This window comes from Acinonyx jubatus, chromosome B4 (genome assembly GCF_027475565.1).
Source record: "Acinonyx jubatus isolate Ajub_Pintada_27869175 chromosome B4, VMU_Ajub_asm_v1.0, whole genome shotgun sequence".
NCBI lineage: Eukaryota > Metazoa > Chordata > Mammalia > Carnivora > Felidae > Acinonyx > Acinonyx jubatus.
The window spans coordinates 122703893-122726244 of NC_069387.1; the positions used below are offsets into that span (position 1 = coordinate 122703893).

Here is a 22352-nt window from a genome sequence, read left to right on the forward strand (position 1 = left end):
CTTACGTGCTCGCAAAGTTGCCGAAACTTCAAATGTTTGGTAGTCTAGACATTAGCAATAAATGTAGACGTTACTGAGGATGCTCTGGGATTCCTGCCGGGTGAACAAAGAGAAACCACCCAGCAATCTTTTTTGCCGTACACATTTGGCAAAGTTTCTTTCAGCGGTGATGGCAGTTACATACGAAGCCCCCGTGTGCCCAGAGCTCTCCCTCCAACAGATCTGGACCTTTAGGACTGTGCCTCCAGAGGCTGCTTTGAGAAGCTTACGGACAATCGCTTGCCAGGCAGGGGAGCTATGGGCCAAACAGTTAATGTTGTAGCTTTCAGTTAAGCCAAAGCTGGCAGCTTTGTTCTGCTGAGAACACATGAAGACACCATGCCAATAAATGCCACCGGGACAGAATGCGTTAACTATTTCTCTCAAATACCTTCAGTGAAAAATGTACTGTTGTTTTTACTAACAGTTAAGTGAATGAAAGTCACCAAATGTACCTACTATGTGTCTGGCTATGTGCTCAATGCTCTGATAGACATTATCTAATTTAACCTTTACAAAAGCCCAATTAAATGGGCTTTCTCGCCTGCTGCTGCCATTTACAGATGAAGAAACCAAAACTCAGGGAGATTAAGTGGCTTTCCAATGATCATGCACTTCAGGAATGACAAACTTCCTCGCTACTCATTTTCTTCCTCGTTTCTTCTTAAGGATCAAGGGGATTGTCATCAACTTTTGGCCGTGGGGCTTTTGAAAGGTATGGGACGATGGCTTCTAAACACGGCGCCTTCACTCAGGAGAGTGGCAAGAGACCACCTCTTGGCACTCCAGTATCATCATCCCCAAAATAAGGATAACACCATCTTCCTTGCATGGCTACTGTGAGGACAGTATAGGCCCAGACAGACAGACAAAACCACCTGAAACCACCTGAAAAGCTACTCAAAAGCTTCCCACCTGAGCTAACAGCTTTCACACATGTAGGTTTCTACACCACGAGGTTTGTTTGAAAGCCCCTTGGCCACTGCCACTGCCAAGCTTGGGCAGGGCCGGGGGGACGACGACATGATACTACCTATAAAATCACATTTCCAGCCTTCCAGCTTTTGGGAATGATTCACTCCCTACCAAAAGAATCATCATCCCTGCCCATGAAAATCTGGTTGTAAGTAAATATCCTAAACTGGAAATCTTGGTTCTGGGGTTTTGACGACTAACCACATTTCCTTAGCAACTGTCTTCTGCTCGGGAAAACACATGATTTCAGTGGGTGGAGTCTGCTCCTTCCCCTCCTGGGTTATTTATTCATAGTTAATCAGGAAACATTCATCTCCTCACCTTCCAAAAAAACTACTTTTTGCTCCCCTCTAATTACTTTTTCCATTTATTCTCCTCTTCTGGAAAAGATACCCATCCATTTTAACATACACTTTGAAGACAGTCAAGGTCATGGAAGAGAGGATGAAGCTTACAAAGAACCGGATGTCATGTTCTCTATTGTATCGCCAGTGCCCAGAACAGCATCTACTAAACAGTGGTGCTCAGTACATGTTTGCTGAACGAACAACACCTTGTTGGTCTGATTTGTTGAATGAACAAAAATGCAATCAGTACAATGTCATATTAGTTTCCATTTTTTTTCATGTTTATGTATTTTGAGAAAGAGAGAAACAGAGCACTGAGCAGGGAAGGGGCAGAGAGAGAGGGAGACACAGAATCCAAAGCAGGCTCCAGGTCTGAGCTGTCAACACAGAGCCTGATTTGAGACTGGAGCTCATGAACCGTGAGACCATGACCTGAGCTGAAGTCAGACGCTCAACTGAGCCACCCAGGCGCCCCTCATTTTCTTTATTTTTAAAGTTTATTTACTTTGAGTGAGAGAGAGAGAAAACACACATGAGGGGTGGGGAAGGGGCACAGAGAGAGAAAGAGGATCCCAAGCAGGCTCTTTGCTGTCAGTGTGGAGCCTGACATGGGGCTCGATCTCAGAAACTGTGAGATCATGACCTGAGCTGAAGTCGAACGCTTAACTGACTGAGCCACCACAGTGCCCTAGTTTCTCATTTTATAAACTGAAGACAGTATCTACTTTATATCAGTTAAATGGCATCTGCATTTTTTATCATGATTTTCTACTATATAAGTATTGCAAACTCCTTGCAAGATGAAATACCAAGTTCATACCAACCCAGTTTTGCAGAAGCTTCTGCCCAGCACCAGTAGCATTTGAGCTGGAATGTTTATTACGATGAGGGTTTATGTACTTTTCTCATAACAATACCTGTTTTCCACAAATATTCATGTATTATACAATATATGTACTATACAATACAGCTATAAGAGCAGTTATGTGAAACCCTTTGTAGTGGGGTGAATTGTGCCCACTCTCCTCCTCCCCCTAAAAACGTCCATCCAGAACATGAATATTTGGAAACAAGGTCTTCGCAGATGTAACGAAGGATCTCCCAGTGAGATCATCCTGGGTTATCCTGGTTGGCCCTAACTCCAATGACAAATGTCCTTATAAGAAGAGAAGACACAGATGGAAGCAGTGAAGTGCAGTGTGGGGAGAAGGCCATGGAAGTCAGAGGAAGAGACTGGACAGATGCAACCATCTGCCAAGGGACACGCAGGGTCACCAGAAGCCGGAAGAAGTCAAGGAGGATTCCCCCTGGGGTCTCTGGAGGGAGCACGGCCCTGCCAACAACTTGATTTCATACTTCTGGCCTCCAGAACTGTGAAAGAATAAATTTCTACTGTTTTAAGCCACCGACTTGTAATTTATTAGTAGCATCCCGAGAAACTAATACACTCTCCTTAGGAAACTGAATTCTTAGAAATCTTTCATTTGGTCCATCATTCATGTATACCAAAGCCCTTCCCCTCACACCAGAAATAAACTAATCACATACAACCAGTCTTACGAAATGGACCTAGGAAGAGCAACAAGTTGAGTTACCTTCTCAGATATTTAAGCAAGTATCTAAAAATGGAAAGTGGGCCAAAACAAACATGAAAGAAAATTCAAGAAAGAATACAATTTTGCCATGTTGTGATCTTACCTCATCTACCACTTTGGAAAAATAGTGGAGTGTAGAAATTACTTCTTCGTCGCCTTTGCCAAGAGCAAAATTCTAAGACCAGAGAATAAAAGATCCAGGTGTTAATGCTCGGGGCAACGCCCGCGTCACCCACGTTGCACCGCCCCCCATGCCAGCTCCCACTGTGCACCTCCCAAGTGCACGTCAAAGCGTCCACGCACAGAAAAGCGGTGCACTCGCCTTGTCCTACCTCAGCGATGCACTTAATCGCCCCTCCCTGACCGCTGCTTTGTTGGTCACCACCCTTCTCCTGTCTGGATGTAACGGCATCTTTGAGTTTATTTCCTGGTATTGGGTTATTTCCTGGAATTTGATTCATTTGCAGCCCCTCAGACTATAAACTCTCAAGGCAATGGGTTACTTCTGTGCTAATTAGAAAATATCATACTTTGGGATGATCACCAGTTAGAATTTATCAGTGGAAAGGAAAAGGCAAGACAAAAAATAAATAAATAAGACTGGACTATGGACAAAAAGAAAGAAGGAAATCAAGGTCTCTCTAGGACGCCTTTGGAGAACTCCTTAAAAGAACCCCACTTATGACAGTCCTGAGCGCCACATCACATGCCACATAAACACCAAGTTACCTGTTTTTCATATGCCAGCAGCTGCTTAGAAAGCTGTTGAGTGGCCAGGCACATCTCATTCTGCAGGGAGAAGAGAAAAGCAGGTAAGATTTGTCCAATACATGTCACCTCAGAGAATCCCTTAAAGAATGTATGTTTGTGTCTGTAAAATAATAGCGTGTTCAGAAATTATTTGGAAAACAAGACCAAAACAAATTAAAAGGTTAAAACAGCCTGCATTCCCCCTGCCCGCCAACCATTTGCAAGTTACTGCTCCTTCTGGTCAGTCAGTATAAAAACAATTATATTGTGCCCAATATCCAACAAAGACGTGGTCTTCTCACTGAGGAAGCACACATCAAAAAATTGTTACAAGCATGATGAGAACTGCAAAGGAAATCACGGACATGTTAGGAGGCTCTAACAAGAGGACCCAGATGGTCTCAGAGGAAGAGAGGTTCTAAGCAGACACTGAAGACAGACTAGGAGCTAGCGATGGGAATCAGCTTTCCAGAAGGGACCGGGATGGGGAGAAGATGCACAGTCTGAAGAGCTACAGAGCAGAGTAGCTGGAACAAGGGGTGCAGGAGTGGGAGCAAGACAAGGCTGGGGTGCAGGCAGCGTGAGGGCACGCAGGCCTATGGTCCAGAGCTAGCTTCGACTCTATGTGCAATGGGAATTTCAACAGCACCGTGACATGATCAGATCCAGCGAACTTAAGACTACTAGGTCAGTAGTGCCGGATGGTAACATGGAAGCACAGCTGTGACATCCCAGGAGGCCTGTTTTGTGCCATTTTTCACTGGCCCCTACTGTTCATCTTCCTCTTCTCCAATTTATCGCTGTAACCTCTGGCAACAGGGCAGTTTTCCACCACTAGCCTCCTACCATCGATGCACTCAGCCCAGAAAGCGTGTCTTACGTTTCTAAAACTCAGTGAAAGCTTGTCTTCAGATTCAGGACTCAGTCCTAACAGAGGGGCAGAGCCACAGGGTCTGACCTGGAGAGAATGAGGGGAGGGCACTGGCCAGCCTCAGCCTTAGCCTTCACTTACTTTCTAATTCCCCTGGGCTTACTATTCCTTTAGAGGCAAGGCCTGAACTCTGCAGGAGCTTGTTTTCTTTACCACGGTTCTCCTTTGCAAGCCCCATCAGAGCCCTAATCCTACTTTTTTCAGCCCCCTTTGCTGACAACTAGCCAACCTGTTCCTTGACTTCCTTCATCGGCCTCAAGGAACAGTTATTAACAGACCCTGAAACATGGCTCTCTTCTCTTCTTCCCCAGAATAAGATCAAACAAATATAATAAAAGTTCTCAGCTTTGGCAGTCTACCAGCATGCCATCCCTTTCAAAACTATCCAGAGCTGGTGGCCAAGAGCAAGGCAAGTGAGCACCTGCACGAGCACCAAGCCCTGCACTTAGGGAGGGGCACGCAACAGCTCCCAGCACAAGGCAGGCTCCCAACGAAAGCATGATGAATGAATGAATGAACAATCAAGGTTAGAAGACTCCTCTAAGTCGCCAGCTTAAAGCAATACTTGGAATCAGGGAGTCGGGAAAATACTTCCTAAGCCTACAAGGAAACATCATAAATGGGGAGGGGGCAATAAAATACAGACTGGACAGGCATGAAACAATCAGCCATGAAACACTGCCTGTTGAGCATCTTCAGCAGTGCTGTTTGGAAGGTCAGTGTGCACAGGAATGCGGGTCTTGGCCCACTCTGTGGGCTGAGAGCCTCTTAGATCAGAAAATCCCTTGCTCTTCCTCTTGGAGTTAGTAGCTGAGGCTTTAAGGTCGATTTGCTCAAGCTACTTTGGCATCTGCCTAGGGACAGCATCATGTGCACTGGGATTTGCAGATTCACAGAATCATCCTAACAACAGCAACTAACACTGACAGCATTTAATCCGTGACAGATGCCATGCTAAGTGGATTCCACGCATTACCTCATTTAATTCTGACAACCCTATACGGTAGGCTCTGATTATTAACTCAAATTTACAGATGAAGAAACTGAGGAACGGAAAGGTTAAGACACTTGCCCAGGGTCACACAGCTAGTTAGCAGCAGGGCTGGGATGTGAACCCAGGTCTGTCCCGTTCTAAAATCAACACTCTTAAACACCACTAAGATCCCAAGTCCTGCTAAGAGCTGAGGCCTATGCTTTAGCCTAGAGTTGACAAACTTCCTATAAAGGGCCAGATAGACATGATTTTTGGCTTGTGAGATATGGTCTCTGCTGTGACTACTCAACTCTGCTGTTGTAATCCTCACAGCCATAAATAAGACATGGCTTATTTATGAGTGTGACTTCCCTCAGTTAAGCAGTTATTTACAGGGGTGCCTGGGTGGCTCAGTGGGTTAAGCCTCCAACTTCGGCTCAGGTCATGATCCCACAGTTCATGAATTCAAGCCCCACGTCAGGCTCTGTGCTGACAGCTCAGAGCCTGGAGCCTGCTTCAGATTCTGTGCCTCCCTCTCTCTCTGCCCCTTCCCCACTCACACTCTGTTTCTCTCTCTAAAAAAGACACATTAAAAAAAAATTTAAACAGAAATTTATTTACAGAAATAGGAGGCCAGCCCAAGGGTGTAAATTGCTGATGCTGCTTTAGATGTTAAATGTCTCCAAAGACCCACCCTTCAGGAGACTCTCCATTAAGCTACAATATTTCCAATTCAAGGAACATCTTCTACTCCTTCAAGTCATTCTTTTCTTTATTTTAACTAAGTGTAACATATTACTCCCCCATACCTGTATCCTTTAGACACTGGTCAACAGACATGATAACTACCCTCCATGCCTTCCAAACAAGCAGGAACCATGGACTACTTGAATTCCTCTCTCTACAGCTCGGTGGCAAATGCTCCGAGTGTAGTGGGAAAACCTGCCTGAATGCTGCCAGTGTCAGACTGCCCAGGCTGGCAGGGAGCGCCCGTGGGCCACCCACACAGCAGGGAGACGGGGCACAACGCACAGCACTCAGCCGCTGCTTTCTGGAACTCCCGTGTACAACTGAGCTCTGCCGAGCCTCTCCTAGAGATACCTTACGAAAATGCCATGTATTTTCAGATGTGTGTGGTTGTAGGCTACAAGATTCTGTTCTGCCAGTACGATCTCACCGGGAACAAAGCACAGGTGCAAAATGGGCTGTCACCTGCCCCGAAAAGAAGTGAACTTCTGTACAGAGCACATCACATGAAAAATCTTTTGAACTAGACCAACTTTAACCTTACTCACACTTAATCTATCGCACACAAAGGTTTTATGAAATGCTTGGTCAACATCAGCCAATTAATCCACACCCTATAAGGTAAACCCACACCATTATCTCTGCAGAAGGCTTGCAAAACTGGAGCTTGGGTGCAGAGTAAATATTAGTAATGACGATAATAGAGGCAGCTGCTAACATTCAGTCTTTTCTGGGTCCTTGAGAGGGCTGTTGAACGTTTTTCAAACAGTATCACATTTAATCCTTATAATGCACCTGGGAGGTAAGAACTATTATCATTATTGTTTTACAAATGAGGAGACAGAGGCTCAAAAAGGGGGATTACTTTCTAAAATCACAACTAGTAATGGCAAGGCAAAGATTCCACTCAGGTCTGGCAGACCTGCAATCTAGAGCCCAAGTTTTTAACGCTATGCTATTTCCAAGCCCTGTTGGGCCTTTGGATAGGAACATTAATCCTACACTTGACCAGCTGTGGTTCAGCAACAGAGATGGAATTTAGAATTTAGACTCTAAATGGAGTTCCACGAGTAAGATTTCTGTGACATTCTGGAACCGCTCTCTGGCTATTATCTATGGTATCTGATGCCCCATGAGAATCCTTAAAAAAGATAACCTGACAAACTGATGACTGACAGCATCTCCTATATTAAATAGGACTTCCATGGCTCCTGCCAAGGCAGAAAATAGCAGTGGTGAGCAAACCTGAAAGGAAAACCAAGCTTTTAGCAAAGGAATGTTTATCTCATAGTGGCCCAGAGTGCTTACAGAACTGTAACTGTCAATCCAAGAAACCCAAAAGCCTCTGCTGGTGGCACACCCACTGTGACTAGCAAGGGACAGGCTGGGAGCAGGGGCAGAGGAAATCGACTGGGGTCAAAGTCACAACGGAGGCACTTGCTTCAATCTCAGCAATGCTGCTGGCAAGCCGGTAGGGGGAAGTCTCTGTCACCATGGTGCTCACCACAAAGCCAGGGTCCAGGAGCCCTCGAGCTGGGCCGCACACAGAAGTAGTGAGAAGTGTGGGGAACAGAGGCAGGAAGCTGTGTTGGGGGGCAGGCCGTGAGGGGTGCCTGCTGAGGATGTGGACGTTAATCTGTAGAATCTGCTCTCTGGGATCTCACGGTCCATAGGGTCAAGGAAACTTCACACTCACTATAGCATAAGTAATCTGACCAACAAGCGTATGGGGCATCCGGGCATGCTGCTGTGCTTTGGCCAGGAAGGGAGGGAAGGAAGGAAGGAAGGAAAGGTGCCAGAGACCTCGAACGTGAGGTCCTAAAGCCAGAAAGGCTATTTGTCAGGGCAAGGGTTTGATGGGGATTCCTGGCAGCAGGAACAGCAGAGCAAAGTCTCAAGACATGTAGAGGGTCTGGCATAATCTGGAACAACCAAACATGAGCCTAGAAGAGTCGGCTGATACTCAGTTCATGAAGTATGAAGCGCTTTGCACATACCTTGCTGAGGAGTTTAATCTCCACCTTGCAGTTACAGGGAGCCACGGAAACATCTGAAGACAGGGAGGGAAGGGAGGTTTGGAAGTGATTCATTTAGCTGTAGGGTAGAGGAGGGACTGAAGGGGGGAAGACACCTCCCTACACGCAGGAAGATGGATCAGGAAAGAGCTGAGCACTCACTCCCACGGCACCAATAGGCAAATGTTTTTGCAATAAAGACCCAGAGACAAGGACTACAAACAGATTCTGAGATGGCCAGGCTTGCTGAAGTGATCTTAGCCCTGGAACCAAATAGAGACTAAGCAGAGAAGGGTTCCAATGGGATTTTGGAGAACACCAAGACTTAAGGGTAGGCAGCAACAGGGTGCCAGGAAAGGAGAAAGACCTAGAAGGACAGGCAGAGAACTAGGAGGGGGCCAGAGGGGGCCTTGTCACAGGAACCAAAGAAAGACTGCTTTAAGAGGGGTGTTGTTAAAGAATCAGGTGCTACCCAGGGCCCGAGGGTGGAGAGGGTATGATTAAGGCATTAAGCAGCCCCACTGTAAGGTGAAGAGGGAGGCCAGACCCAGGTGGCTTGAAGAGTGAGTATCAAGCATCAAGTGACACAGGGAAGAAAGCAAGTATAAACTGCTCCGTTAAGAAAGTCAGGATTAGAGGGCCAGGCTCCTATTTAACACAAATAAGAGTCCCAGAGTAATGTGCCATCTCAAGTACTATTATTATAAGACTTAAAAGATGATGAACACCCAGGGGCGCCTGGGTGGCTCAGTCGGTTAAGTGTCTGACTCTTGATTTCAGCTCAGGTCGGGATCTCTCAGTCATGGGATGGAGCCCCACACTGGGCTCTGTACTGAGCTGAGCATGGTACTTGCTTGAGATCCACCCCCCAAACCCCCGCATGCTCTCTCACTCTCTCTCTCACAAATAAAAATAAAATTAAATTAAATAAATAAATAAATAAATAAATAAATAAATAAATAAATAAAAAAGATGATTAACACCCAGAGGCCTTCGTGCCAGGAACTGATCTTAACTTCACAGGTAAACTCTACAACAACTTGATGAGGCAGCCATTATTATGGCCTCTGTCAACTGATAAGGAAATTCAGGCAAATAAGTGGCCAACACTGGAGCTCAGATCTGCTGAGTCCAAGGCCAAACACTTAACCCCTGTACCTAAGTGAATGACTCTCACCCAGAATCATCTTTGACCCCAATCAGAAAGCCTTCAAAGCCATCATGAGGGAAAGCTGTAGGCCCTCCATGCAAATCAAGTGCAGGATTCCAGGTCTCCAAAGCTGTTTTCGGAGACCACTCAGGCTCTCTGTTCCCTTACACCTTAAGCTACATACATATTTTTTCTCAGTCCCTGTCGTATCCACATCAACTTGACTTTTTCAGGGCTGTGCACTGACTAAAAACAATTATGCCTAAAGACCAATCCAACAAGGAATTGGCTCCCACTTCTAACTTACAGGGGGCCCCCCTTTCCATGGGGGACACACTTCCAGACCCCCGGTGGATGCCTGAAATAGTGGCTAGCAATGAACTCTACATATGCCATGCTTTTTCCTACACGTACATACTTACGATAAAGCTTTAATATATAAATTAGGCACAGTGAGAAATTAACAATACCTAATAGCAAAATGGAAAAATTACAATACAGCTGACCCTTGAAAAACATGGGTTTGAACTATGCAGGTCAACTTACATGGATTTTTTTCAATATACACAGAGCTGTAAATGTATTTTCTCCTCGTGATTTTCTTAACATCTTCTTTTCTCTAGATTATTTTATTGTAAGCATACAATATCCGATACATACAACATACAAAATATGTGTTAGTCGACTCTTTATGTTATTGAAAGGCTTCTGGTCAACAGAAGGCTATTAGTTAAATCTGGGAGGAGTCAAAAGTTACATGAGGATTTTCAACGGTGTGGGGGTCAGCGCCCCAGCCCCTGCATTGTTCAAGGGTCAACTGTATACTGTAATAAAAGCTACGTGAATGTGGTCTCTCTCTCTCTCTCAAAATACCTCGTGCTGTACTCACCCTCCTTGTGGTGGTGTGAGATGATAAGATGCCTACAAGGGGAGATGAAGTGAGGCGAACGATGTAGCACCAGGCTACCAGTGACCTTGTGGTGAAGTGTCGGGAGGAGGAGCGCTTGCTTCCAGACTGCCGGTGACCGCAGGTAAACTGTTCAGAAAGTGAGCCCGCAGCTGAAGGGGGACCACCGTGCTACAAAGCGGTTCGGCTGCTCTAGAGTGGGGGTTATTCTACGATGACAAGAACAACCTCTGAACGCTCCTACTTCCTTAGCCTCTGCCGCCACTTCCGGAGACCGGTACGTCCAAAGAGTCCAGTGCAGTGGTTCAGAGTGACAGTGCGGGTTTTGGAGTCAAAGACCCGAGTGCAAATTCCAGTTGTGCCACTGTGACATTAGGCAAGCCGCGTAAACTGATCTGCAAACACATGCTAGAGTAGCTCCTTTCTTGTGAAAGCTAAAGAGACTCTACAAAGGAAATGCTGAGCCTAGTGTGTGGTATGTTTATGTGCCCAACAAATGGAGACCACTATTTATTTCTATTACTAAAATACGCAGCTCTGACCCTACCTGCCTTCCAAATCCATCCCCATCCCTATTACAAGCTCACACTCCTGGAAGTCCACCCCTCTCATTTTGTTTCCCAGTAGGTACATTAGGTTGCTTAACTTGATATCTCTATACTCTGGACCCTTGAACAACGGAGGGGTTAGAGGGACCAACCCTGCACCACGCAGCCCAAAATCTTTTAATTCCCCCAAAACTTAATAGCCTACTATTTTGTTTTATATTTTTGTGGGGGGAGGCAAAGAGAGAGGGAGGGAGAATCCCACGCAGGGTCCGTATTGTCAGTGCAGAGTCCAACTCGGGGCTCGATCTCACGAACCGTGGGATCCTGACCTGAGCTGAAAGCAAGAGTCAAACAACGACTGAGCCACCCTGGCACCCCAAAGATTTAAAAATTTTTAACCTCTCCAAGAAAGAGACAAAATTATGGCAGATCTATTTGATTGTATATGTTATTCTGTATACCAAATGTATCAAATGCAAAATTTGAGATTGACCGAGTACGTGTACGTGAGCATGTATTCAGACATTATGGAGATTTTCAATGTAGTTAGCCAACAGTTTGCAGGACAGCACATGTTTTTAAGTAACCCATCTCTGCTGTGTTAGTGCTGCTTCCTTCACTCAAATGACTCACAATGAGGTCCTTAGTTCTCACAATGTGCGAAGGCATGTCTGACAGTTAAGAGACCAGACGTGACTTCAGGGACTCGTGTAAACTGCTGAGAACAGCTCAGAGACCATGGCTTCATTCTACCGCTTAAGTCGAAATTCAACATTTCCCCCAAAACAGCGACAATCAGCAAAACTGTTCACATAACTTTCCTCTAGTTTTTCTCACTCTTCCTCTTTCTGAAACTGAGGTCCAAGGGCATTCCTCCTAGCAGAATACAGAAATTTACCAACTGGTCTGATTCAAAGTATCTCTCATAAACATTTATCTTTTATCAGCTGCATAAATCTGGTTTTTTAAAAAATAATAAAAAAACATCTTGCTAAGTGCCTGTGTTGTTAAAAAGATTATAAAACCCTATTAATTTAATCCGCCATGTCTAGGTATAAAATATGTAAGGAATAATGTTAAACAAAACACAACTCGGAAAAAGTTAAATGAAAACAGATAGGTTATTACTATACACACACACATCATCCACATGTGCATACACACACACACACACACAAACTGATCAAAGGGTCAGAAAAGTTCTTTTTTTTTTTAATTAAAAAGAAACAAAACAAAACACCTAAGAGTTCAAATAGACCTGGAAACCAACTGACACTGACCCAAACTATCTGGATGCTGACGGCCGCTGCTGGGCTCTGTCGCTGAGTTTGGCACAACTGACCGGCCGTTCCCGCGAGCCTCTGCTGCAGGAAATGCCGAGGCAGGAAGAAGCGTTTCTGGCCAGTAGAGGACCCGTGTGCTGATCATGTGGTGTGAATTAAAAGCCAGTGTACAGACTCTTGGAATGTACGACCCACTTAATTTTGGCAAAATGTAGTTTTCTGGCTGAAAAGAAAAAACACATAAAGAAAGCATTTGGACATCTCCAAGTAAATGACTCTGACAGACGTGGAAAGGCAGAACAGAGACTCTTGAAGTGACAGAGACACAGTCCCTAAGTCTTCGGGATCCTGAACCTTTACAAGAGGTAAATCATTTAATGACGGTATTCAAATTACTGAACAGCAAGTTCAGGTGTTAAGTCCAGTTAAAAAAAATCCTATTTTTGGGGGTGCCTGGGTGGCTCAGTCGGTTAAGCGTCCGACTTTAGCTCAGGTCATGATCTCGCAGTTCACTAGTTCGAGCCCCACATCGGGCTCTGTGCTGACAGCTCAGAGCCTAGAGCCCAGAGCCTGCTTTGGATTCTGTGTCTCCCTCTCTCTGCTCCTCCCTCGCTCATGCTCGCTCTCTCTCTCTCTCTCTCTCTCAGAAATAAACTTAAAAAAAAAAATCCTATTTTCTTAAATTTTGACTATGTAGAGAAAAATATAAAAACATACAATATAAATAAGTAGGGTTTAAAAAAATCAAAATAATATGTCCCCAGTTTCTGAATGTCTTAGCCAAATAAGTAAAATCACACAAAAGCACATGATTTGTTTGGGTTTTATAATTAGTTCCAATTAAGTTGCACTTGTATAATACAGTCTAGTTTGCAACTCTGTATCTCCAGCCTGAACTCTAGATCTGAACTTTCAACAAGCTCTTTCTCCACTTTGGACATCCCAAATCAGCCTTTCAAGAAAGAATTATGACCGGCATCCCTGTCATTCCTGACACACACACACACCCCTTCCATCTCTTCCTCTGTGCTCCCAACCATCCACCCTGTTGTTCAAGTCAAAGACCTGGACATCATCCCTGACTCATCCTTTACACATCTGACCCCTTCACATCCAATCAATCACCAACCCGCCTCCTAAACACCTCTGAATTTCATCCACTTCTTTCCACTTCTACTGCCATTTTCTAGTTCAGGCCACCCCATGCTCAGTGGCTGAGAGTTTGGGCTCTGGCTTCAGGCGGACTTGCTCTGCCACGTATGAACAGGGTGCACTTGGTCATGGTCCTGGTCGTTGGAATCCTTCAGTCTCCTAAACTATAAAATGAGGACAATGACAACAATGCCCATCTCACAGAGTTGCTGGGGAATTTAAATGAAATATCCATGTAAAAGCCCTGAAATGTTCAGTCAATGTCAACGACCACCATCATCCTCTCTTTGGGTGCTGAGCACAATTCCTCAGGGTTAGGTGACCTCCTTTCCTAGTGGTGCAAACACTCTTAATTGTATTCTCTGTCCTCCACCCCAAATGTAAGCAACTTGATGGCAAGCACTAATAAAACAATGACAATAACAAATCATCATATATGAATGTTAAGAGTTATATAATAATAACTGACTATACACTATTATTAATGTATACATATTATATACTGAATGTGGCATTTCTTTAGAGGTCATTAGTGAGAAAAAGAAACATTAACACACACAGATTTAAGTCAGCAAGGAATCAATAGTCAAAAGCATCAGCTGCCATATTTTGATGTGTGACACTAAGCATTTTAAGCAATTCGCAAGCCTTCCCTGAGAAAGTAACATACATGGACACTTCTTGATCTTGAAAAGATTCACTTTTGCTACTCAGCAATTTATTTTGCGTTGTTTTGCAAGTCAGAGAGATCTGTTCCTCAAAACAAAGAAGCCGCCCAACAGTTTCACAAGTGTGACTCAAGTCTTTTCAGAGGAAGCACTTGAAAAGAGCCTCTCTAGCCGCCTGCACTGACATCTAAGACTCCCATTTAGGAGAAAGACAAAGAGCATGTCTCAGAATACTGACCTCCCGCATTCACAAGTAGGAAGAGGAGATTCAAATGTTTCCCTGTGGGGCTGAATTAAAAAAAAAAAACAAAAAAAAAAAAACAAAACTAAAACCAGTGACATGGTCCTTCTCTACTGGTTTTACTAGTCACAGGAAAATTACCCTCTTTCTTAAGCAATGAAAACAGATTGTCCTCGGTTTTTGAAAGTGAACGGAAGCAATTCTGATTTTATTTCCAAATTTTAAACGGTGTTGTTCTGACTCAAATTCCTCAACCTCCTGAGAGAAGTTCAAGATGAGGGCAGAGGGCTCCTACTCCCCCCGCCCAGGTGAGGGCGCAGCTGTGGATACCTGGGCTCCGTAGACGCGCTGCATTGCCTGGAGCAGCTGGTTGGTATAATCCGTGAGGGTGCCAGCATCTTCTTCAAAAACACTCAGTAAAGAGCGAGTCTACAAGAAAAGAAGAAACAAAGTCGACTTTATTTCTAAGTAGAAAAGTTACAAAGGAGGTAGAAAACACACACCTCTGAAATGTGGAGAGAGAAGGGGCCTATTCTCTGGCTTCATTCTTTTACTGATAATAGTAGGAAGAGTTGATTTCTGGAGCTTTAATTTAGAACTGCTTTTCTAGGGGCGCTTGGGTGGCTCAGTTGGTTAAGCCTCTGACTTCAGCTCAGGTCATGATCTCGAGGTTCGCAGGCTCAAGCCCCTATGCTGACAGCTCAGAGCCTGGAGCCTCCTTCAGGTTCTGTGTCCCCTCTCTCTGCTCTTCCCCCTCTCATGCTCTCTCAAAAATAAATAAATGTTTAAAAAAAAAAGGCATTAGAACTGCTTTTCTAATCCTTCAGACTACAACGCAGGGATAAACAATATAATTCGAGTGTCGAGGCCAGAGAAGGAAAGCCAACTTTTAAAGAGTTAAGACTCCAGCACTATTACTGTTTCAACTTAGCCCCTACCCAAGCATCAGGAGAGTCTATGCAATTAAATAAAAAAAAAATTAAAAAAAAAAAAAAGAGGTAAAAAGGCAGCCTCTCCTTTCCAGCCCATAAACTGAACACAACGTCAGGCCTGCGTGTTTACCTGGGGTGTGGACGCCCAGCAGTATACCACCCCAACAGCTAGCCATCTGTCTGGTTTTCTGCAGTCTTGGACATCTTGCAGGAGTGTGTCATTCTTTCCTCTTCAGAAACTATGGTCAATTTTCATGTCTTTTGTCATCTTTTATTCAACCAATTTAAAACTCATAGCCAGGAAATTTCCAGATCTACCCTGGGTCCACCAGCAGATCTGGGCACAACACCGAGACAGCAACTTAACAAGAACGTGAACTCAGTTCCCTTTACGAAGACTAAACCACTCAGTGCCCTGGAGCAGCTGAACAATGTCACCAGATGAAAGGTATTTCCTATCGTTCTTATGCACAGAGCCCGACACATGGGGAACTCTGAAGAAATATTTACATATTGATGGCATCTAAAGAAGTATCAAGGTGTCACATAAGTGACTATATCTACTCAGGGGACTTTACTTACTGTGTCCAGCGCAGTGGGAATTTAAAATATTATGCCAGGGATAATGGAATCTCTGAGAATAACCCATGAGGCACAGAACGAACAGTGAGTTACAGAAATGCTTTTAATAAGATGGTATCAAAGCACGTTACAAAGAATACCCTCTTAAGGCTCATTATTTCCCTGCAAAATGAATTTCAATTCCTTCTTTTTCTCAGCTCAGGTAAGAGAGCAATAACCGGCCTCCAAGCACCCTCAATTATCTGGGCGTTTGGGTGGTTCAGTCTACCCTTGATCTTGTTCCACAAACTCTGGTACACTTCACAGTAACACACACTTGTCCTGGCTTTGCCTGAGGCCTTTAAGGCTAAAAATACCTGCTCTGAGACCAGTATACTCTTTACTATCAGTCCTTTTTAACAGAGGGACCAGAGCAATAAGGAAGATGTCGGATAGGTTTTTAAAAAGCTCTCAATGACAGCAAAATATCAGAGTTCCTACAGTGTGTAATTCGCGTGCTAAAGCAGAGTCCATCAAACTTTTTAAAATGAAAAACGATGGTGCGCAACACATTTTACTAATGTTCGTCATTAGTACGCATATGCGCTGATTTCTTCTATTCTATTCCATTTGTAAACAAAAATCATGATTGTGACTCACTGGATCTCATAATTGACTCATGGATGTCAACCAGTAGGTGAAAAACACTGGGTTAGAACTCTTCATTCTGTCTTCTTAAAATATACTTTTTTTCAGGGGCGCCTGGGTGGCTCAGTCAGTTAAGCATCCAACTCTTGGTTTCAGCTCAGGTCATGATCTCAAGGTTGGTGAGTTCAAGCCCCACATCAGGCTCCACGCTGACAGCACAGAGCCTGCTTGAGATTCTCTCTTTCTCTCTCTCTCTCTCTCTCTCTCCCCCTCCCCTGCTCATGCTCTCTCTCTCAAAATAAATAAATAAAACTTAAAATTAAATAAATATAATTTTTATTTTGGAAAATAAAAAAAGACTGCATTCATTCATTGATGCACACATCTCTGCCTTCATCTAATATCTGACAAAACATTGTGCTGGGAACTGGGATTCAAAGGTGATTAGAATCGACTCTATGTTCTCCAGGAGCTTATAGCCCGCTGCACCTCTCAAAGGACCTGGGAGCACCTTGGGGGACCATGTCAGTGCTGAGTCCAAATTCAAGCTCTGACACTAATTTGCAGGGTTACTGAGATCATGAATGTACATAAAGTGCCTACTACTGTGTGACCTATAGTGACAGCAGATGACACTGATTATGACGATAATGAGCACTGATTACTTACTAAAGATAATAAAGGCTTTACACGTAGGATTTCATTTTGTTAACTGAGAGCAGAGTTTGCTGAAGATACCGAGAGCAGCTACAGACGAAGCCTCTGGGAGACTCGGAAAGGAAAGGAGCACGGGTCTGTGTGTGATTTCACTTTAACACCACAGCAATGGTTATCTATAAATGTTATCTAAGAGTGAAGGACCTTTTCACCTTTTTGTAGTCAATGTGTCAATGCTGTAGGAACTCACCCATGTCTATTATGATCCTGGTATCTTTCTTCGCTGTACCTACCATGTCTAGGATATTGAGAAGAATGATACAACTGGATTGAGGATATTTAATTTTTTAAAATACTACAAATATCCATTTAGTCAAGTCCTACTCCTTGTTTTCAAAACTCTTAGGAATAAAATTGAGTGGAAAATGATAGGTAAGATGAAAAGAGAAGGCTTGTGTAAATGTCCTCCACAAAGAGAACAGGAAAAAAAACGAAAACTCCTTTACTCTGTACCTCCTAGGTGTGAGACACTGTGGTGGGCATTAAATATTTGTTATTTCACTGAATCCTTCCAACAACTTTAGGAGACAGATGCCATGGATACGTAACCCCTTTCACAGACGATAAAACTAAGGCTCATCAAGGTTAAGAAACTTGCTCAACCTCCCGTGGTGGGGAAGCAGCAGGGCTGGGATGTAAATCCAGGTTTGTCTGGCACCGATGGCCATGCTTCCTCCACCGCAGGAGGCTGTACCTGTCACCCAGCAGGCTGAGCTTTACCAGTGGGCATGCTCTGTGGTCCACAGCCCAAGTCCTTCCTGCCTGGAGCTGGCTTCCCTTTGGTCATCCTACTGCCACGCTCTCACCTATAATAACTGCTAAAGACTTGTATCAGAAGAGTTTTGTTTTGTTTCCTTACACTCTGGACATGTTTACCATGACCCCCATTAGCACTGGCAAGAAAAATCCAGTGTTTCTAATTTAACTAGGTCATGGTCACAGCTGAAAAATACACCCAGCTATCTTAGGCACTGTTTTGATATCCACATTATCAGCTCCATATCTGCTTAAATTTATATTTGGAACAACAGGACTGTTCTTAGTCATAAGGAATGAGACCAAGCACCAGGCACAGGTACATCAGACATCAAAGACTCTACTTAAAAGTCTGAAAGACGATGGTGCATGCCACTTATAAAGATAACAGCAATCATTTATGGCGTGACTATGACAAGCAGGCATAAATAACTTTAGCACGTTATTTATTCATAAGAATCCCATTAAGTAATTACTTTTATTCTAATTTTACACATGTCAAAACACAAGCTCAGAGAGGTTGAGTAACCTGCATAACGTAACAGTGGCAGAATCAGGATTTCAATCCCATTCTTTCTCTACTACTCTGCACTCTTAAGAGTATGTCCAGCCAGAAAAACCAAACCAGACACCCCAAGGATACAGCCTCAGCTCCACATCACCCCTCCATCTTAAAGAAACTGGCTGTTCCCTAATAAAAGAGTCCCAGACATGGTCTACTCTCCAGAATAGTATCTGATTATATAACGGCACAGCCTTAATAACTCTGATTGTAAAATACATGCATCGTTCTTCACAAAGAAGACATAACCACAGGCTGTTTTGAGGAATCTTGCTTGAGGAAAGAAAAGCCTGGCTTGGTCAAGGACGGCCGTTCCCAGTTGGGCCACTCACTGCATAAGCTCAGAACTAAGTCTTTAATTTCTCTGGGCTTCAGTTATGCCAAGGGCAAAGGAAACAAACAAACAAAAATCAAGAAAACAGCGAGCAATAGCGCCTTTGTCTGCACCTTATCTCAAAAGCTTGCAAAAGACAGTAAGCCCCTGGGGGCTGCAGCTGCCCGCATCAGTCCTTATCTGTCTCCCGGAACAGACTGTGCACCAGTGGCGGGCAGGCATTCTCACCATGTCACTATATTCCCGGCATCTAGCAGAGCCTGGCAAGGAGCAGAGGCTCGTAATCGGCCATGGAGACAAGTATGTTAGTCCCTGAAACACTGTGCATCTCACATATCAGATGTAACTAGAAATAACGTGTGTGTGCACAGACGGGGTCTTACAATACACCCCGCAGAACTAAAAAGGAGGAAATGAATAGATGTGTCTAAGGGAGGTCAACTGCTATTCAGCTCTTCTTGGGTCACTGAGTTCAAATACAAAAGCTTTTGTGTTCACTAATCAATCCTGCACAGGCTGCTGTGGCAACCCTCATAACTACTCTTCAGAAAACTAGAACAAACAAACGATAGATGGTTTCTCAGGACCTTCTCCTTTCAGCGGAAAAACATTTTAGGTCACCGATGACAGAAAATCCAGGTGCCAGGTAGCTGGGTCAACTTGAACAATATACTCAAGACTCCCTGGTTCCAATCCTGGCTCGGCCGCTGCAGCGTGTATAATCTGGGGCAAGTTATTTAACTTCTCTGCTCCTTGGTACTTTTAATAGGAAGCCTACTACTTCAAAAGACTGTCGGGAACATGAAGTGAATTAATACAGGTGAAGGATTTAGAATGGTGCCTAGCACACAAAATGCATGCGTCACATAGGGATTGTTACTGTTTTTCCTCTGCACACATAAAATGAAGGACTCTGATTAGCTTCTCTCCAGTTCCAAATCGATGAGCCTCCTTGGAAGAAAGGCCGCTTTAGGCACATACCCCCTGTAAGACTGCTAAATAAATATATTCTGATGAGTATCAAAGATCTTCTTGAAAGTTAGCTTCCACTGAACAACCTCGTGAAGGACCCCAGCAGGGTTACGCCCAACTCCCAAAGGCAGTAGCAACTTCCCCACGTGAAGAGGAACATCACATAGGAAGGGCAAGGCAATGCCACACAACCTCCTCTTTCACATAACAAGCTCAAAGTTATAAACCATGCACTATGATAGAATTTTAAGCTTCGAAAGCCCCTTAGAGGTCATCTGCTTCAGGTCCCTCATTCTGCAGATGAGAAAATGGACTCAGTCACAGGGTGGAGATGGCTGACATGCCCCAGTCATACGACGAGTCAGTGGGAGAGCAAGAATCAGGACCCAGGTTTCCTGACTTGCTTGCCTCACTGCTGAGCAAACCCTGTAAACGACTCAGAAATTGTGCCTGTTCACTTATGCGAGAGGCAAAAATGCAGCATGTGACTTACCAGCAACATGGAGAGTCAGTTAGTAAAACCTCTCTGATCTGGCTCAGCCCATCACCATGATCAGTTAGGAAAGCAAGAGATCTTTCCACTCAGTTTCTCCAACTACAAAGCAAATGGAAATCCTAAATTCTACCTTACTATCTTCACATCTCACACTATGTGTGAGGATGCACAAAACGACTTCTCCAAAGAGCTTTGGTCCCATTAAAATGCCACCAGTCTGAAGCCTTCAAAGAGCCCTTTGAAAAGTCAATCAGACCAGCGGATGCCAATTAAAAAAAAAAAGTCACAGCTTGATCAAGTTTCTCACTTGCCTACCTAAAGATCAAAACAAAAAGGGGGGGGGGGGGGCAGAAGAAAACTAAGCACGTAGCCCTTTTACTACTTATTCTGAACTGGCAAGATGCAGAGTGGGTGTAGCTAAGTCCATCAAAAGGTCATTGAACCAGGAGTTCAATCCGCTAAGAAGAAAAAGGAAAGGAACCAAAAGAGAAGGAAAACAGGTTAATAGCATAAGAATTTTTCAAGAGTTGAGACACCTGGGCATAAAGAGACTTCTTTAAACGACTCAGAACCAGGAGAGCGGATATGAAGCTGGGGAAATGCTAATGGAGAACAAAAGTTCCCTGAAGAGAAGCCCATTGGATTATAAACTAATGTCATTCTGCACTCATCTGCCATATTTACGCAGCCCCTTTCATCTGCAGAGCTCAAAGGACTTAACTTCCATCTCCAGCGTGCTAATGAAGTTCCCCCGTGCCACAAATAGGGCAGGTGCTGTCATTTTCTCTTGACAAATGGGAAAACTGTGCCGAAGGGTACCGCTGAGAAAGAGATCTGGGCTCTCTGCCTCCCATCTTGGCCCTAAATCCACCAGGACCTATCCCATCAGTGGTAGTAGCGGGGATAATAATAACTAAGATTGACTACTTCTTTTCTACTAGACGTTGCCCGCTAACAACCTGACAGGCTTTCCCTTACTTAATTCTGACAACTCTACCAGGCGGATACAATTATTACCCCTGGGTTACAGATGACAAAACTGCAGCACAGAAAGGTTAAATTATCTGCCCGAGGCGCTCAGCGAAGCGGGGGAGCCGGAGTTTAGGCCGGGCAGCGTCAGTTTCAGCTGACTTTGGGAAGGGGTCGCGCCACAAAGACTCCGGCCGTGGGGTGCTCTCCCGGGTTCTCCAGCCCCGCCTGAGGGGTGCCCCCTCCCGGCCGGCCGGCCGGCCCACCCCGCGTGCTCCAGGCCTTCATCCCGGGGCTTGAGGGGCCTCCCCGGCCTCCGGCCCCCGGGCGAGGTGACCGGAGCGGCGGGAGGTACCTGGGGGCTGTCCTGCAACGCCTCCTCCAGCAGGAGCTTGTCCACCGCGGGCATGGTGGCGCGGAGCCGGACCGGAGGACGCAGGGCGGGAGGCGCGGCCGCCGAGGGTGCTCGGGACTGAAGCGACGAGGCTGACGCTCCTTGCCCGCCGCGGCCCCGCGCGCGCCCACGCCTGGCCACAGGCCGCCACCCCCGCAGCCTCCCGCCCACCCGCCGGCCCTCCTCCCAGCCCAACCCAACCCTCGGCGGGGCTGAATCAACAGGAAGTGTGGCGAACGCATGGGTGAGCCACCGGAAGTGTGGCTGCCCCGCTTCCGCCGCACCGCGCCTCACGGGAAGCCGCAGAGCTTCGCGCGGGTCCGGCTGCTCAGTGCTGGCCGCGGGTGTTAAGGTCTGCGGTTAGGGAGCCGGATGCTTAACGCTGGTCCGTGTCGTTAGCGCCCCAAACGACACCTCGAGAGCGGAACGATAGGGTTTTATCTACTTGTGGTTGCCCAGAAGACTTTTGAATCGAAGGAGATAGGAGCGAACAGATTTGTGCCGCGGCGACTCTGCCGCTTTTTTACTGGAGGGAAAAAGCCTACGCTTGCTTGCCACGCCACTTTTTACTAGATAAATCCCATTGGCCCCGTAGCAGCTCTGAGCGCAGAGTCACCTAATTCTAGAGAAGAAAATGGATAACGGAATCATCTGTGTTTTTCAGAAGTAGCCATTTGTCATAAATTTCAT

At 45.2% G+C, this 22352-nt stretch overlaps 1 protein-coding gene across 3 annotated transcripts in view; it reads right to left on the reverse strand.

The window, feature by feature from the left end:
• APPL2 (adaptor protein, phosphotyrosine interacting with PH domain and leucine zipper 2) overlaps positions 1 to 21847 on the reverse strand; it is a 53568-nt gene extending 31721 nt beyond the window's left edge. Inside the window, exons 1-4 of one of the 3 annotated variants that reach the window (XM_015068824.3) lie at positions 21624 to 21847; positions 14652 to 14750; positions 3686 to 3745; positions 3060 to 3131 (exon numbers count right to left, since the gene is read on the reverse strand). In XM_015068824.3, the coding sequence (XP_014924310.1) occupies positions 3060 to 3131; positions 3686 to 3745; positions 14652 to 14750; positions 21624 to 21677 (285 nt within the window). In that variant the 5' untranslated portion in view covers positions 21678 to 21847. The remainder of the gene's footprint in view (positions 1 to 3059; positions 3132 to 3685; positions 3746 to 14651; positions 14751 to 21623) is intronic. The other 2 variants (XM_015068823.3, XM_027070945.2) reach the window with 2 other exon arrangements.
• Between the last annotated feature and the right edge of the window lie 505 nt (positions 21848 to 22352).